This window comes from Hypanus sabinus, chromosome 19 (genome assembly GCF_030144855.1).
Source record: "Hypanus sabinus isolate sHypSab1 chromosome 19, sHypSab1.hap1, whole genome shotgun sequence".
NCBI classification, from domain to species: domain Eukaryota; kingdom Metazoa; phylum Chordata; class Chondrichthyes; order Myliobatiformes; family Dasyatidae; genus Hypanus; species Hypanus sabinus.
Window position 1 is genome coordinate 29,951,807 of NC_082724.1, and position 17,295 is coordinate 29,969,101.

The following is a 17,295-nucleotide window of genomic DNA, read 5'->3' on the forward strand; positions in this document are numbered from 1 at the left end:
AAGTACAATATGTTTATGAAAGTACTGCAATTCATTCCTGGTCAAAAGTCAGTCTCTGAGTTTAGTTCTCTATTTGTTCATTTGTCATGTTTTAGGATTTTGTAAATTTTTAAAGATATATATTTTGCAAAATAATTATATTACCTGTGGACATCTGGCAGCACTGTAACAGTCTCCAGCTGTGGCAAATGGAACTGATCGTCCTTCAAGCGTTCGTGCAAAGTACAAGTCTGTTGCTATAAAGTCAGTAGAAACATGCAAAGCTATTAAGATTAAGAAACAATATTCAAAGTGCATTTGTCATTGTGAATATTATATTATACTTATTTATTTAGAGGCACAGTGTGGAATGGGCGTTTCTGGTGCTTTGACCCTCACTGCTGAGCAACCCCTGATTTTACCCTAAGCTACTCAAGGGGCGATTTACAATGACCAATTAACCCACTAACCAGTACGTCTTTGGACTGCGGGAGGAAACCAGAGCACCTGGAGAAAACCCACACATTCCATGGGGAGGACATACAGACTCCTTACAGAGGACACTGGGATTGAACTTCATAAATTAAAAATACTTTACATACCAATTTTCAAGTTACTAAATCATTAAACTAAACAAATCTTCTTGTTGCTGACTTTAGTGAAAGATGACACGTTTGAACTCAACATACAGAAGATGCATTGAGTCAAGTTCCCACTCCTGGGATAGACCTAAGAAAACTTTGTGGGGATCTATTCACATTTACACAGCAGATGAAGACTGTAGGATCCAGGCATCCATTTTTTATCTGCATTGTATTCTGTTTTGTGCATTTATTATGGTAGCTGGTGAAATGTGGGGGAGGGGTGATGCGATAAAACTGAAATGAATAAGTTACGTATTTGAGCTTTGCTCTGGGCTGTTTGGAGCTGGGACCACCAGGTGTTATATCTTTTGTTAACTGCTTAGCTATGCTAAATTACACTTATGTTTCATTGCTTCAAGATTGTATGTTTTGATAGCAGCTAATAAAGGATCAAACACATTTCTTTGAAATTGTGGAACATTATCATTGGAGGGTAAGTCATACAAGGATAACAAACTGTGCTATTTTGCCAGCAGTGGCAATTGGTTTGCTAGAATTGGCTGCAACAAAGACATTGCTTTCACATAAATGACATAGAACGAGGTCAATCAGCCTTTTCGGTCAACCCTAGCTTCTATGGAGCAATTCCATTTGCCTCACTCCACTCTCATCTCCTTGTTCTCCTGTAACTTATTCTCTCCCACGCAATGTTACCATCTTCTCTTTATACCATTAACTTATACTAAAGAATCATTTACAGCATCCAATTAACCAACGAGCAATGTCAGAAGAAAACAGAGCACCCAGATAAAACCCACGTATGAAGATCTGGATTGAACTTAAGTCACATGATCTGTGAGATAGCAGCATTAACTATTGCATCAAACATGGTGCCCTTGCTATCCTACCATGTCACCTCATTGTCTAAATATTTAGGATACATATCTGTCTGTTATCCCACTTCACTGAAGTTGAGTTAGAGCAGAGCATGAGTTTCTGGTCCTATGTGGCTAGGCACTGAACTTTACACGTCAGTAATTGTGCACAATCTCGACATGCCTTATGAAATTAGTCACAGGTGTGACTGAACCTGATTAATAGTTAGATGCTGTGAGGCTGAAGATTAAAAATATTGAGCTGGCAGCTTGGTCATCATTGAGGAGTTTCAGTGAAGGGCACTAAGGTAAGGAGAGGATGAAATATCTGTGAATATGCCACATGCAATAATTGGGATACGGATTTCTTCGGAGAGGAGGTGGGATTGGGAGATTGGTTTTGCTTCAGGATAATTTTGGGCACAATTCTAGAGATAATGTACTGATAAGTGATCTAAGTTGGATCTTCAGGACTTTGAGTATGTTCTCCCATGAATACCTAACAATGGGTGCACTCAGGACAAGGAAGGACAAGTTATCCTGAAATAATTGGGGATGCGTAGTCGAACTCTCCAAATGCTACAAAATACAATGGAAATGATACAGTATTGTCATGGTTCACTCATGGAAAAAATATTTTAATTGTGTAATGCTGAATTAAAAAGCATTACACAAGTGAATATCAAGACAATTGTTGGGCTCAGGGAAACTGTCTCCATTATTGACTAATTTGCCAACCATCGCTGTGTGTGACTCTGCACTGGAGCATCCACTAGAACATTCAGGAGGGGGTAAAAAGACAAATATAAAGAAAAATGGAGAAGACGGAAAGAAACTATCAATTATCCTCTCAAGTCATGCATCATTACATAATATGATAAATCCTGACTTTTATTTGGCAGTGTAGAGACATACTCAAAATTCATTTTGTTTATCATTTATTATTAAAGACAACGTCAAGATCTCATGCAATTCTGGAATGATAATTCCTAAATTAATCTTCTTCTCAGAAGTATAACTCGTGCAGCTCATCTTATGATACTGACAAATTATCTTTCTATTGTCAATGCAGTCAGACATACAAATAGCAATGATAATTCAAGTAAAGCTAAGCAGATAGGTTAGTGTCTATGGGAGAAAATATGAATTCGTAAATATTTTAGATCTGACCATTCATAAGCATGCTTGTGGTCAAGCTGAAATTTCACCTTGATATATACATCATTCACAACATTATTAAGAAAAGTTTCTTCAGTCTAGTTCAGTTGCAATGAGAAAATGGTCTCCATATGCAAATCAAATGTTATCTCTTTCATGTATAATAAAATTCAATTTGTCATAAAAGGCATCAGCATTTCTCAGATAACTACAGAAAGCACCATCTTATGAAAATGGTAATTAATAAGTTCCCCATTTATCCTTCATGCTAAATTCCATTTGCTTTTATTGAAAATTGAACACCTTCAAGTTAATATTGAGCAGCTTTAACACTGACATTCATACATAGTTAACACATACCAAATACTCAGTTTTCTTTAAGAGTTAACTAAGTTACTTCCTGCATGGTAGTTAAAATATATACAAGAAATCATTGTTTTGCTGCTGCTGGTTTCAACATGCAAAGTACATTGAACAGTTTATAATTCTTTAAGATTTAATGAAATTTGATTTTAATTTTAGTAACTTCATTGTTAATCAAAAAAAGGTACCTTAATCTGGATTTTACAGTCAGAGATGAGTGACAGAGCTCACTACCTCAGAGAAATCTGATTATAAAGATCCAGTAGTCTTGTTTTCTGATGTCATTGCCTATCAGGTTCTATTTTAAGACCAAACCTCTTAAACCAACAGTTCATGTTGAATGATGAATTCTCACAGATGTAAAACCCAGACGCAAAAATAACTTCAAGCTAGATGATTTAAAAATTCAATAGAAAATGAACTAAACATATAAATATGATTTGCTGTAAAGTGAAGTACCATAAACTATCAACACCATTACTCCTTCAGTACCAATCAACAAGCTTCAAAATCTCCGTACCTCTGTCTGCAACTGGAATCTTGATTGCCTGATCGGGAAACCACAGTTAGTGTGGATGGGTAATAACATCTCCTCTTTGAAGACAATCATACAGGATCACCTCAAGAATGTGTTCTTAGCCATTGCTCTACTTCCTCCACACTCATGACTGTAAAGTTAGGCACAACTCAAATGCCACCTATAAACTTAATGATGAACCCACTGTTTATGGCAAAATCTCAGACGGCAACAAGAGGACACAGAGAAGCTGGTTAAGTGGTATCATGTCACCAACCTTGCAGTCAACACCAGTAAGATCAAGGAATTGCTTGTGAAGTTCAGAAAAGGAAATCGGGAGAGCACACGTAAGTCCTCATTGAGGGCGCAGTGGTGGAAAGGGTAAGAAGCTTCATGTGCCTGGGTGTCAATATCTCAGAGGATCTATCCTGGGCCCAACATACTGAGGCAACCATGGTAACGGCATGCCAGCGAGTATACTTCATCAGGAGTTGAACGATATTTGGTGTGTCACCAATGACTCTAGCAAGTTTCTACTGATGTATCATGGAGAGCATTCTGATGGTTGCAGAGGATTGTAGACTCAGTAAACTCCATCATAAGCACAAGCCTCTCCATGACTGAGGCCTCAAGAAGATGGCATCCATCATTAAGAACTCTTACCACAAGAAATTCTGCAGATGTTATAAATCCAAAGCAACATACACAAAGACCCTTAAGATCCAGGACATATCGTCTTTTCATTACTACGGTCAGAGAGGAGGTAAAGACCTACACTCAATATTTTAGTAACAACTTCTTCCCCTCCACCATCAGACTTCTAAACTGTCCATGAACACTACCTCGCCCTTCCACTTTTCACTATTTTTTAATGTAACATATTTTTTTTCTGTATTATTGCCACAAAACAGCGAATGTCATAGTCATAGAGAAGTACAGAACAGAAATAGGCACTTTGGCTCATCTAGTCCATGTCAAAATCATTTCAATTGCCTACTCCCATTGACCTGCACTGAGACCGTAGCCCTCCATATACTTACTATCCTTGTACCTATCCAAACTTCACTTAGACATTGAAATCGAGCTTGCATGCACCACTAGTGCTGGAAGCTCATTCCACACTCTCATGACCCTCTGAGTGAAGACATTTCCCCACATATTCCCATTAAACTTTTCACCTTTCACCCTTAATCCATGAACTCTGGTTGTAGGGAAGATAGGGACCGCATAAAAGCCAAGGAAAGGACATACAAGTTAGCAAAAGTGAATGGGAAGCTGGATGACTGGGAAACTTTTAAAATCCAACAACAAGCAACTAAAAAGGCTATAGGAAGGGAAAAGATGAAATATGAGGCCAAACTAGCCAATAGTATAAAGCAGGATACTAAAAGTGTTTTCAGTTATATACAGAGTAAAAGCGAGGTGACGGTTGATATTGGACCACTGGAAAATGATGCTGGTGAGGTAGTAATGGGGAGACAAAGAAATGGCAGATGAACTTAATGGGTACTTTGCATTAGACTTCACTGTGGAAGAAACCAGTTGTATGCCAGAGATCCGTGTGTGTCAGGGAGCAGGAGTGAGTGCCATTGCTATTACAAAGGAAAAAGTTCAAATGCCTAAACATCTAAAGACGGTTAAGTCACCTGGACTAGATGGAGTACACCCCAGAATCCTGAAAGAGGTTGCTGAAGAGATAATGGATGCATTGGTCATGATCTTTCAAGAATCACTTGATTCTGGCATGGTCCCGGAGGAATGGAAGATTGCAAATATCACTCCACTCTTTAAGAAGGGAGGAAGGCAAAAGAAAAGAATTTCTGGCCAGTTAGCCCAACCTCAGTGGTTGGGAAAGTGTTGGGGTCTATTACTTAGGATGTGGTTTTGAGCTCCTTAGAGACCAACGATAAAATAAGTCAAAGTCAGCATGGTTTCTGTAAAGGGAAATCTTACCTGACAAATCTGTTAAGTTCTTTGAGGAAGTAACAAGCAGGGTGGACAAAGGAGAGGTGGTGGATGTCATTTACTTGGATTTTCATAAGGCATCTGATAAGGTGCCACACTTGAGGCTACTTAACAAGATAAAATCCTATGGCAATACAGGAAAGATACTGGCATGGATAGAGGAATGGCTGACAGGCAGGAGGCAATGAGTGGGAATAAAGGAGGCCTTTTCTGGTTGGCCAGTGATTACAAGTGTTCTGCAGGGGTCAGTATTGGGACCACTACTTTTCACATTGTTTGTCAATCATTTGGATAATGGAATGATGGCTTTGTTGTAAAGTTTGCAGATGATATGAAGATAGGTGGAGGGGTAGGTAGTGCTGAGGAAGCAGTGTGATTGCAGCAGGACTTAGACAAATTGGAAGAATGGACAAAAAAGTGGCAGATAGAAACATAGAAAATAGGTGCAGGAGTAGGCCATTTGGCCCTTCAAGCCTGCACCACCATTCAGTATGATCATGGCTGATCATCCAACTCAGAACCCTGTACCCCTGATCCCTTTAGCCACAAGGGCCATATCTAACTCCCTCTTAAATATAGCCAATGAACTGGACTCAACTGTTATCCAATGGAATAGTGTTGGGAAATGTACAATAATGCATTTTGGCAAAAGGAACGATAGTGCAGACTATTATCTAAATGTGGAGAAAGTTCAAACATCAGAGGTGCAGAGGGACTTAGGAGTTCTCATGCAAGACTCCCTGAAGGTTAATTTACAAGTTGAGTATGTGGTAAAGAAAACAAATGTAATGTTGAAATTTATTTCAAGGGGAATTGAATATAAAGAGCAAGGAGATAATGCTGAGTCTTTATAAGACACTAGTCAGGCCGCACTTGGAGTATTGTCAACAGTTTTGGGCCCCTTATCTCAGAAAGGATGTGTTGTCATTGGAGAGAGTCCAGAGGAGGTTTACAAGGATGATTCCGGGAATGAAAAGGTTAACATATGAGGAGCATTCGGCAGCTCTGGGGCTGTACCACTGGAATTTAGAAGAATGCGGGGGGATTTCATTGAAACCCACCGAATGTTGAAAGGATGAGATAGAGTGGATGAGGAGAGGATGTTTCCTATGGTGGGCATATCAAGAACTAGAGGTCACAGCCTCAAAATAGAGTGGTGATCCTTTAGAACAGAGGTAAAGAGGAATATTTTAGCCAGAGAGTAATGAGTCTGTGGAATGTTCTGTCACAGACTGTGGTGGAGGCCAAGACTGTGGATATACTTAAGGCAGAAGTTGAAAGTTTTCTGATTGGTCATGGCATCAAAGGGCATGGCGAGAAGGCGGATATATGGGGTTGAGAGGGATCCGGGATCAGCCATGATGGAACAGCGGAGCATACTCGATGGGCTGGATGGCCTAATTCTGCTCCTATGTCCTATGGTCTTTCAGTCACCTGACCAGTGGAAAAAGCCTGCTTTCATTTATGCCATCTATACCTCTCATAATTTTGTTTACCTCTTTCAAATCTCCTCTCCATATTCTATGTACCAAGGAATAAAGCCCAAACCTATTCAATCTTCCCTTATAACTCAGGTCCTCCAGACCTGGCAACAGCCTTTCTCTGTACTCTTTCAACCTTATTTACACCTTCCCTGTAGGTAGGAGACCAAAACTGCACACAATCCTCCAAATTCACCGACACCTTACACATCTTCAACATAACTTCCATCCTCCTGTGCTCAATACTTTGATTTGTGAAGGCTAATGACCCTATCAACCTGTGATTCCACTTTCAATGAATTATGGACCTGTATTCCCAGATCCTTCTGTTCTATCATGTTCCTCATGTCTACTGTTCACTGCATAAGACCCACCCTTCCATTCTAAGGAAAACTTCACCCAGAGATGGGAAAAAATTCTCCACAATGTTAAGAAGAAATGTGATAAATTTCTGAATGCAAAGTTGCATTCCTACTTATAGAAAATAAATATCTAATTGCTTTTACTACTAAAGTTATAGGGTGTGATTGTTACATCTTTGCTTGAGTATCATTGAAGAAGTAGAGGAAATTTCCCATTATTCTTTCTGTACTTGCGTGTGGTTAGGCCAATGAGGAATGCACATACAACCTACCTGGACGTACAGGGTTGAAAATCTTCTCTTGTTGTGCCTCTTGTATGCTTAGTTGCAAATTTATTTTGTTATTATACAATTGCTACATTGCAAAGTTGATATTTGGGATAACAGCCAAAGGATAGACATGAAAATAACTCTGAAAGTAGTAGCCCTTCAATCAAATCATATTAGCTGCTCTTCATATGACTATCTTAACAGATCAGTGTACAACATTTTTCCATTATGTAGATTCATTTTTTTCAAAGTTCTGACATCAAGTAATTTAAGAACCTTTCAGTAGATGGAACAATATTCAGAAAACTTGACATCACTGAGATGAAAACAACTTGGCAAATTGCATGTAAATCAAGATTAGGTGGGGGTGTTGGTAGGAGGTTGGCAAATTCAAATACACTTTTCCATCGATTATCTTTACATTATGATTTGGCTTTGTATCCATGAACTTGGTTTATTTATACTTAACAAATTTATGGATTTTTTAATCAAATTAAGCAAAGGCATTTTTTACGGTGTATTGAGGTGAATGGCTCCCCAGGGCCTGATCAAATCCATCCTCAGACTTTGCTGGAGGCTCGGGAGGCAATTGCAGAAGAATTCAGAGATACTTACTTCATCGTTAGTCACTGGTAAAGTTCCTGAAGACTGGAAGGTGGCTAATGTTGTGCCATTGTTTAAGGAGGGTAGCAAAGTCAAGCCAAGAAACTATTGTCCAGTCAACCTGACATCAGTAATGGGTAATTGAAAAGGGCAGGATCTACCAGCACTGGATAGACAGAATCTGATTAGGACATTCAGAATGTAAAATTGTGCTTCATGAACTCTTTAGAGTTTTTTGAAGAAGGTAGGAGAGTGAGGCGAGGAGTGGCAAATATACATCAATATAGATAAGTGCGAGGTGTTGTACTTTGGATAGTCAAACTAGTGTAAGATTTGTACTGTGAAATGTAGGGTACCAGGAAGTGTAATGGAACAAGGAGCTTAGGAGTACAAGTACATAGTTCACAGGCAGACAGGGTAGGGAAAAAGAACATTTAGCATGCTGACCCTCATTTGTCAAAGCACTGAGATAGGAAATAGGGCATATTGTTGCAGTTATATAAGGCTTTGGTGAGGTTGCATTTATAGTACTATGTACAGTTTTGGTCAGCTTACTCTGCTAAGGGTTCAGCAAAGAATTACAAGCATGTTGCCATGACTACAGAGCCCGAGTTATAGGGTGAGATTGGCCAGGCTAGCTCTTGGCTAGATCTTTATTCCTTGGAACATAGGACAATGAGAGTGATCTTATAGTGATATTTAAAATTATAAAAGGCATAGCTAATGTCTTTACCCTAGGATAGGGAGTCCTAAACTAGCAGATACAGATTTAAGGTGAGAGGGGAAATTTTTAAAAGGGATTTAAGAGGCAACTTTTTTTTAATGCAGAAGGTGGTGATAAGCTGCCAGAAGAAGGTAAGCTGGCAGTATAATAGTATTATTTAAGAAGCACTTGGATAGGTAGATGGAAGGCCGAGACTTTGAGGGGTACAGGCCGAATGTAGGAAATTGGGACCAGGTGGGTCTATGACTATGTCGAGCAAACTGAACAGCCCAAGATCACCCTATCTCATCTGGATCCACCTGTCACTTACCAGCCTTTATCTTATTGCTCCCTCTCACTTCTATATTCCGGCTGCCTTCACTCTCCACTCACAGGGCTGATGCAGGGTTTCGACCCAAAACATCAACCATCCCTTCTGCTTCCATAGATGCTGCTTGACCCACAGCAGCTTATATTCTTGCTCCAGTTTCCAGAACCTGCAGTCTCATGTGCCTCCATCACTATTTCAAATTGACCATTTAAACCATCTTTTCTCCTCTAGTCATTTTCCCAGGTCTGACCTGCTCCAGATTCATGATGTAGCACTGGAAGACACTGTGCTCTATCTAGTTTCTCACCATTTCACAGAGAAACTGTTTGCCCAGCTTCCATGAGCAAGACTTGCAATTCTTATAACAGTTCCCTCGATGGAATCTCCTCTACCTCAACCTTCTGCTCCCACTGCCCTTCCACCACCAGCACTGCCATTAATTTCCCATCTCCTATCCTACTTGGCTTACTTTGTTATTTAAAACCCACAGTTCACTGCTCCTACTCTCTGAATTCATGTTACTCCTGTTTCTTTACTCAGTTTCCCAATCTTTCGTTTTTTATTTTCCTTAGTTCCATTAGTGATCATTATGCTCTTCACTTCCCATCAATTTGTGTTTAGTTCTTCATTTCCCTTCACACTGCTTTCCCCAATTTTACCTACTTTCCTCTTCCCTTATCATTATCCCTTCTTCATTATATCATTTCTAAATATACCTTTCAGTCATTGGGGGCTCCTGTCTCTTCACCTTTACTATGTTTACATAGGATTGTGATTCTGATTTTGGTAAAGCATAGGCTACCAGGGGTGTTGAACCTATGGCACAGGTGCCCAAAAAGGCACATAGAAAAAATTTGTTGGCATCTGGCATGCAGTGCTCCCTCTAGTTCCTTTAAACCCCACTCATGTTAAAAAGATACATCATGATTATCTGAAGAATAGGTCCTGAAGAAGGGTCTTGGGCCGAAATGACATTGTTTATTCATGTCCATAGATGCTGCCTGACCTGCTGAGCTCCTCCAGTGTTTTGTGTGTGTTGCTCTGGATTTGCAGCAAATGCAGAATCTCTTGTGATAATGTTTAATATCACTGCCAAATGAAGCAGCAAATATTTTTTTACAACCCGAGAGCAGTGAAATGTTAACACAGGAAACACCTCACGCCATCTTGGCAACAGCTAGGGGATTGTGATAGTACATGACACTGGATGATACATTTTGAAATGCTTGCAGACATGGTGTTCACATCAGTATTTGTATAGTAAACGGTTGGGCCAGTTCTGCTTATACTTTCTCTTCTGTCATTTGTGAGTGAACACCGGACATTCAGTGATAAAAGTGGAAAATTTGGTATGTAGTTTAGGACCTCCATGAGTATTTAATTTACCATAAAGTGCTACTGGGTGTACATGAGATGACTGACAGGAAATAATAATGTTGTGGTGGAGTTAATGGGTTGACGTGTTGAGGTGTTAATTGTGAGTTACAAATATGCTCATAAATGGCTTTGCGCTAAAAGTGAGCAAGAACATAATATAATACATTTCTTAAAAATCAACAACAAAAAAAATGCAGAGAAATACTTTGATGACATTTATTTCGGGTTCCATAGAACCATAGAACACTACAGCACAGTACAGGCCCTTCAGCCCTCCATGTTGTGTTGACCCATATAATCCTTTAAAAAAAGTACTAAATCCACACTACCCCGTAACCCTCTATTTTTCTTTCATCCATGTGCCTGTCCAAGAGGCTCTTAAATACCCCTAATGTTTTAGCCTCCACCACCATCCCTGGCAAGTCATTCCAGGCACTCACAACCCTCTGTGTAAAAAACTTACCCCGATATCTTCCCTAAAATTCCCTCCCTTAATTTTGTACATATGCCCTCTGGTGTTTGCTACTGGCGCCCTGGGAAACAGGTACTGACTATCTACCCTATCTATGCTTCTCATAATCTTGTAGACCTCTGTCAAGTCCCCTCTCATTCTTCTACACTCCAAAGAGAAAAGTCCCAGCTCTGCTAACCTTGTTTCATATGACTTGTTCTCCAAACCAGGCAACATCCTGGTAAATCTCCTCTGCACCCTCTCCATAGCTTCCACATCCTTCCTATAACAAGGTGACCAGAATTGAACACAATACTCTAAGTGCAATCTCACCAGAGATTTGTAGAGTTGCAACATGATCTCTCTACTCTTGAACTCAATCTCCCTGTTAATGAAGCCTAGTATCCCATAGGCCTTCTTAACTACCCTATCAACCTGTGCAGCGACCTTGAGGGATATATGGATTTGAACGCCAAGGTCCCTTTGTTCATCCACACTCTTAAGTAACTGGCCATTAATCCTGTACTCAGTCTTCTGGTTTGTCCTTCCAAAGTGCATCCCCTCACAGTTATCTGGATTGAACTCCATCTGCCATTTTCTGCCCAACTCTGCAGCCTGTCTATATCCTCTTGTAACCTTTGACAACTTACAGCTCCAACCACAACTCCTCCAATCTTCATGTCATCCGCAAACTTACTCGCCCATCCTTCTGTCTTTACATCCAGGTCATTTATAAAAATCACAAATAGCAGGGGTCCCAGGACAGATCCCTGCGACACTCCACTAGTTATCAACCTCCAGGCAGAATACTTTCCTTCCACAACTACCCTCTGCTTTCTTCCTTTAAGCCAATTTTTTATCCAAACAGCCAAGGTTCCACTTATCCCATGCCTCATGACTTTCTGGATGAGTCTCTTGTGAGGGACTTTGTCAAATGCCTTGCTAAAGTGCAGGTAGACCACATCTACTGCCCTACCCTCTTCAATTTCTTTGGTTTCTTCTTCAAAAAACTCAATCAGGCTCGTGAGGCACGATCTTCCCTTCAGAAAGCCATGTTGACTATCCATGAGTAGACTGTACTTCTCCAAATGCTTGTAGATCCTATCCTTAAGAATCCTTTCCAGTAGTTTGCACACCACTGACGTAAGAGTCACCGGTCTATAGCTCCCAGGTTTCTCCTTATTATCTTTTTTAAACAAGGGAACTACATTTGCCATTCTCCAGTCCTCCGGCACTTCCCGTGTAGCCAAAGAGGATTCAAAGATCATAGCTAATGATCCTGCAATCTGTTCTCTCAATTCCCACAACATCCTGGGGTGTATCTTATCTGGCCTTGGGGATTTATCAATCTTAATGTTTTTAAGAAGATCCAGCACTTCTTCTTCCTTAATCTCCACATTGTCCAGCAGACAGGCCCGCTCTACTTCGACCTCATCCTCATCAAGATCCTTCTCACTTGTGAATACTGAAGCAAAGTATTCATTTAGGACCTCCTCAATGTCCTCCGCCTCCAGGCACATGTTGCCCTCTTTATCCCTTACCGGGCCCACCTTCATTCTCGTCATCCTCCTGTTCTTCACATACGCATAGAACGCCTTGGGGTTCTCCTTAATCCTACATGCCAAGGCCTTCTCATGCCCCCTTTGAGCTCTCCTAAGTCCTTTCTTTAGCTCCTTCCTGGGTACCCTATATTTCTCATGAGCCCCTCCTACTTCCTGCTTCCTATATCTAACATATGCTTCCCTTTTTATATAGGGTAGTTCCCCTGGGACTCAAGGTAGTTCCAACTTAGTTAGTGCTAGTTTCGATGATTATTGTTCAACATGGAAAACCACCGAGTGATGGAGAATATGTTAAAGAACCCAGTGTGCTCTATTCCTTTTTTGATAGTTTTCCAGAAAAAGAACAAATTATTCAGCACATTAGTGCTTTGCCCATGAGCAGAACCACAGCAAAAGATAGAATATTAATGATGGGAACAAACATAGCAGAACAACTAACAAAAGATATGAGCTAATGTAAATTTCTTTCCATTCGTCATGATGAGAGCATTGATATTAAATTAGTAGCTAAGCTAGCAATTATTGCTCAATTTCATGTGTGAGGAGGTGGATAAAATATGTGAAGAACTGGTTAACTTGGTAAAGTTACCTGAATGTACCACAGGGTTTGAAATATGTAAGGCAGTAGTAAAAGAATTGCCTGGTCAATAACATAACCTTTTGGAAATAGTTTCCATAACTATTTGAATCATCAGCATATTCATATGTGTCTTTGTTTTCAGTGCTAAAAAATTATAGGAGTAGACTTATTGATGAGACTAGTGCTCTGTGGAAACAATCAAATGTAAGCCAGATATGAAATGTTTGGCACTGTTAGTGGAGCAAGAAAGATCTCACTGAGAGTAAAGCCTGGTTATTTTTCTTTCCTTGATCTTTTATGAATATGTATCAAAACTTGTAACTTCACGTTTCTTATGTGATATACATATACTGAATGAGGTACAAGTATAATACTACATATGATGTCATTTTCAACTATATTTTAAAAGATTAATATTAATAATTCTTGTCAGGTTTTCTAAAATGCTTCATCTATTTCAATCTGCCTCTGTTATACCTTTATCAATATAAAATAAGGAATACATGTAACTAAGCAACAGGGCTCATCCTATTTCCATAAAAGGGTCCATAATTATTGTTAATAATTCATTAATCAATGAAATCTCTGCTCAGAATGATCATGGGAGAATTTATTTTAAAAAAGGTTATCACGAATTTGAGCACATACTCTCAAAAAGATTTTCCAGCTTAGGGCTGGAACCTCTTCATTTGTGGTGTTCCTGTCTTCAGTACAGAGTTAGGAATCATAATTGTTAGTTACATTAAAAAAAGGCAAGTTCAGCCCAACACTTCATCAGCTGGAATACAGATGGAAGCTCTAATATTTGAATTGAAATCGAGGAGTCAGCACCGAAGGCAGAGGGCTTAGCTATCACGTAATTTTGGCATCATATTGACAGGGACTCTCAAAATGATGATACGATAGACTGGTTGTGATTGATATGTTTAGAGTAAGAATTTAATAAGTAGTTCCAACTCACTGGAAAATTTATTGAAAACAGATTTCTGTAAAACACTGGGACAAATTTGGCCATTGATACTAACCACATTCTTGAGGTTATAGAGAAAGCTTGGTGAAGAAAGTGAAGAAAAATGATGATGATGCATAATAAAGGGAGATTTATTCCAACCTATTACTTATCTCTCTTCATCATCTCCCCACATCCGACATATTTCATTGACTGTTTACTCAACGACTCAAGAAGCATTGCACAATTAGGGGAAAATTTGTTTGAAATCCAGTGTGCCTGTCCTTGTAAAACACAACACTGAATCTTTTTTTACCTAAACTATATACCATTAGAATACACAACTTCTAGCAAATGCAGATCTATCTGCAATCTTTAAAGCTTCACTATGAAGTCTGTTTTTCAGTTACACAGTTCTGGAAGAGCTAACAGATTGTATCAACCAAATCTACATTAGACAATCCTGCAATAGACAATTCATTACCACTGCATGCTGTGAATTCATTCCTTATGAGAATCAGTAATTACTTACCTTTAATTCAACATGAGTCCTGTTCATGACAATGCACTGAACAAACTCAGTTTATCTCAGTTCTGGACGTCTTAATTACAAGTCAAAATGTTTCATTAATAGGCAGCAGATGTTGTTAGTTCTTGTTCCTCCAAATAAAAAATCTCTAAAGCCAACTGGCATGATAAATATTCTACTCAAAGCAATTGCACTGTCCAATTCCATGTTCTAAATTTATGAAAATTTACATGCTAAACCATGCTAGTTTTTCGACATATAGCTGATCTGAAATTTACCCGGCAGAATTTTGTTAATCTAAAACTCTAAAGTGGAAGAATTCTGAGATTATAGCCTTGATCGTTACAGGGGTGAGATTTTCATGTGGAAGCAGAGTTGTGATTGGACATTTAGGAACACTTTGGAATTTTATAGCATGTGTGTTTTTTTTAAAAAAATATGAACCTTTCCCAGAAGTTAGTCCAATTATAGGAATGCTGTATATAATAACATGTATGGAATCAACAGTGAATTGGCCATTTGGATTCAGAGTTGGCTTGGCCTTAGGAGACAAAGAGTAGTGGTCAGTGGGTCTTGTTCTGGCTAGAGCAAGTCTTTGACTAGTGGTGTTCTTAAGGGATACATACTGGGACCCTGCTGTTTTTGATACATATAAATGACCTGGATGAAAATGCAGATGGATATTTAATAAATTTGCAGAAGATATGAAGATAGTGTTGTAGATAGTGCAGGGTCATCTCCAGTGATGGTTCCTTGGATAAGGTATCAATGGCAGAATTCGTAAGGCTACTCAGAGCCTGGGCTGCCTACGATCACAAATGTTTAGGCAGCACAACATCCAGATGTCCACTAAGATCAATGTGCACACGGCTGTTGTCCTCACTAGCCCCTTGTATGATTGTGATACATGGGCTGTATACAAAAGGCAACTCAAACTGCTGGAACACTTCCACATGCTCAGCCTGAGATCTATTACGAGTATCCACTGACATGACGGTATCACAAAACTGGAAGCCCTCGGTAGGGCAGAGATTACTAGTATTGAAGCCATGATCCTGAAAGCACAACTCTGTTGGACCAGACATGTTGTACACATGGAGGGCTCCAGACTCTCTAGGCAGCTGCTCTATAGCCAGCTAACATGGGGAAGCAGGTGCGGCTTTCTCTCTGGCATCTGGAATATAGGGCATGAGATAGAACTGGTTAGCCTGCCTTGGTTAAACTTGCTTGGATAAAGAGCAACTTAGAAGATAGGTGTCATGCAGACCTGGAGACCACACAATGGAAGAGGAAAGCAGCAGAGACAGTGGTGCCTATGGAATCAGGACAACTTCCTTGTCCCCACTATGAACATTTATGCTGTTCATGACTTGCCTTCAAACATGCATCAGATGAGCTGCATAAACACAGTCGACATAACCAAAATCAAAGGATAAGCAACACAGAAGATCAGCAAACAACACAGCGGGATATAGATCAGGTTGGAGAAATGGCCAGGAGTTTAACCTGCCAAATGTTAAGTTTTGCACATTGGGAGATCAAATGTAAAGAAATAGTCTATTGTTAAAGGCAAAGCCTTAACAGTGTTGAAGTGCGAAAGGATCTTGAAGCCAGAGTCCATAGCTCCCTGAAAGTGCCTGCACACATTGATGGGGCAGTAAAGGAGCCATGTGGCAATGTTACTTTTATTGATCAAGGATCCGGATTATTAGCCATTTCTGGAGTTCTGTAAGGCATTCAAGGATTTGGAGGGGGCACTGGGCAGGTTTACCAGGATGTTGCCTTGATTAGAGGCCATGCTCTTTATGGGAAATTTCAGATAAATTTGGATTGTTTCTCTGGAGCAGTGGAGGCTGAGAGGAGATCTGATAGAGATTTATAAGAGTATGAGAGATATAAATAGTATAGATGAGTGGGGGGTAAGCTTAAATGAGATGTGCAAGGCAATTTTTTGTTCACAGAGATTGGTGGTTACCTGTAATGTGCTGTTTGGGGTGGTAGTGGAGACAAATACAACATAGGACATAAATGTACATGGAGTGGGAGGATATAGACACAAGCGATTTTGCAAATGGTGGAGGAACTCAGCAGGTCAGTCAGCACTGATAGAGAGGAATAACGAGTCAATGTTTTGGACTGGAAAGGAAGGATGAAGAAACCAGTATAAGAAAGTGAGGTGAGGGGAAGGTGTATGAGCTAGAAGATGATGGGTGAAGCCAGGTGAGGAGCAAGGTAGGTGACTGGGGAAGGGGGGAATGAAATGAAAAGCGGGCAGGTGATGGGTGGAAAAGGTAAAGGTAAAGAAGAAGAAATCTGACAGAAAATGAGAAAGGGAAGGAGATGATAGGAAGGTGAGAAAGAGGTGATAGGAGGTTAAGAAGAGGAGAAGGGGTAGGAGAGGAGTGGGGAATGGAGAAGGAGTGTAATGAGGGGGGAGAAAAATTGATGTTCATGCTATCAATTTGGAAGCTACCCAGACAGAATAACAGGCATTGCTCCTCCAATCTTAGAGTGGCCTCATCATGGCAGTAGAGGAGGCATGGACCAACATATTGGGATGGGAATGGGGAGTGAAATAAAGACAAGAATGGTCAGGACGAGAAACAGCTTCTTCCCTCAGGCCGTTAGGCTTCTGAACTCCCTGCCACATCGCATTC

The 17,295-nt window shown here is 39.9% G+C and overlaps 1 protein-coding gene across 2 annotated transcripts in view; it reads right to left on the minus strand.

Annotated features, from left to right (window-relative positions):
- LOC132377844 (A disintegrin and metalloproteinase with thrombospondin motifs 9-like) overlaps positions 1 to 17,295 on the minus strand; it is a 249,369-nt gene that overhangs the window by 19,256 nt on the left and 212,818 nt on the right. For both annotated transcript variants that reach the window (XM_059944273.1, XM_059944271.1), the window contains one exon: positions 145 to 236. In XM_059944273.1, the coding sequence (XP_059800256.1) occupies positions 145 to 236 (92 nt within the window). The remainder of the gene's footprint in view (positions 1 to 144; positions 237 to 17,295) is intronic.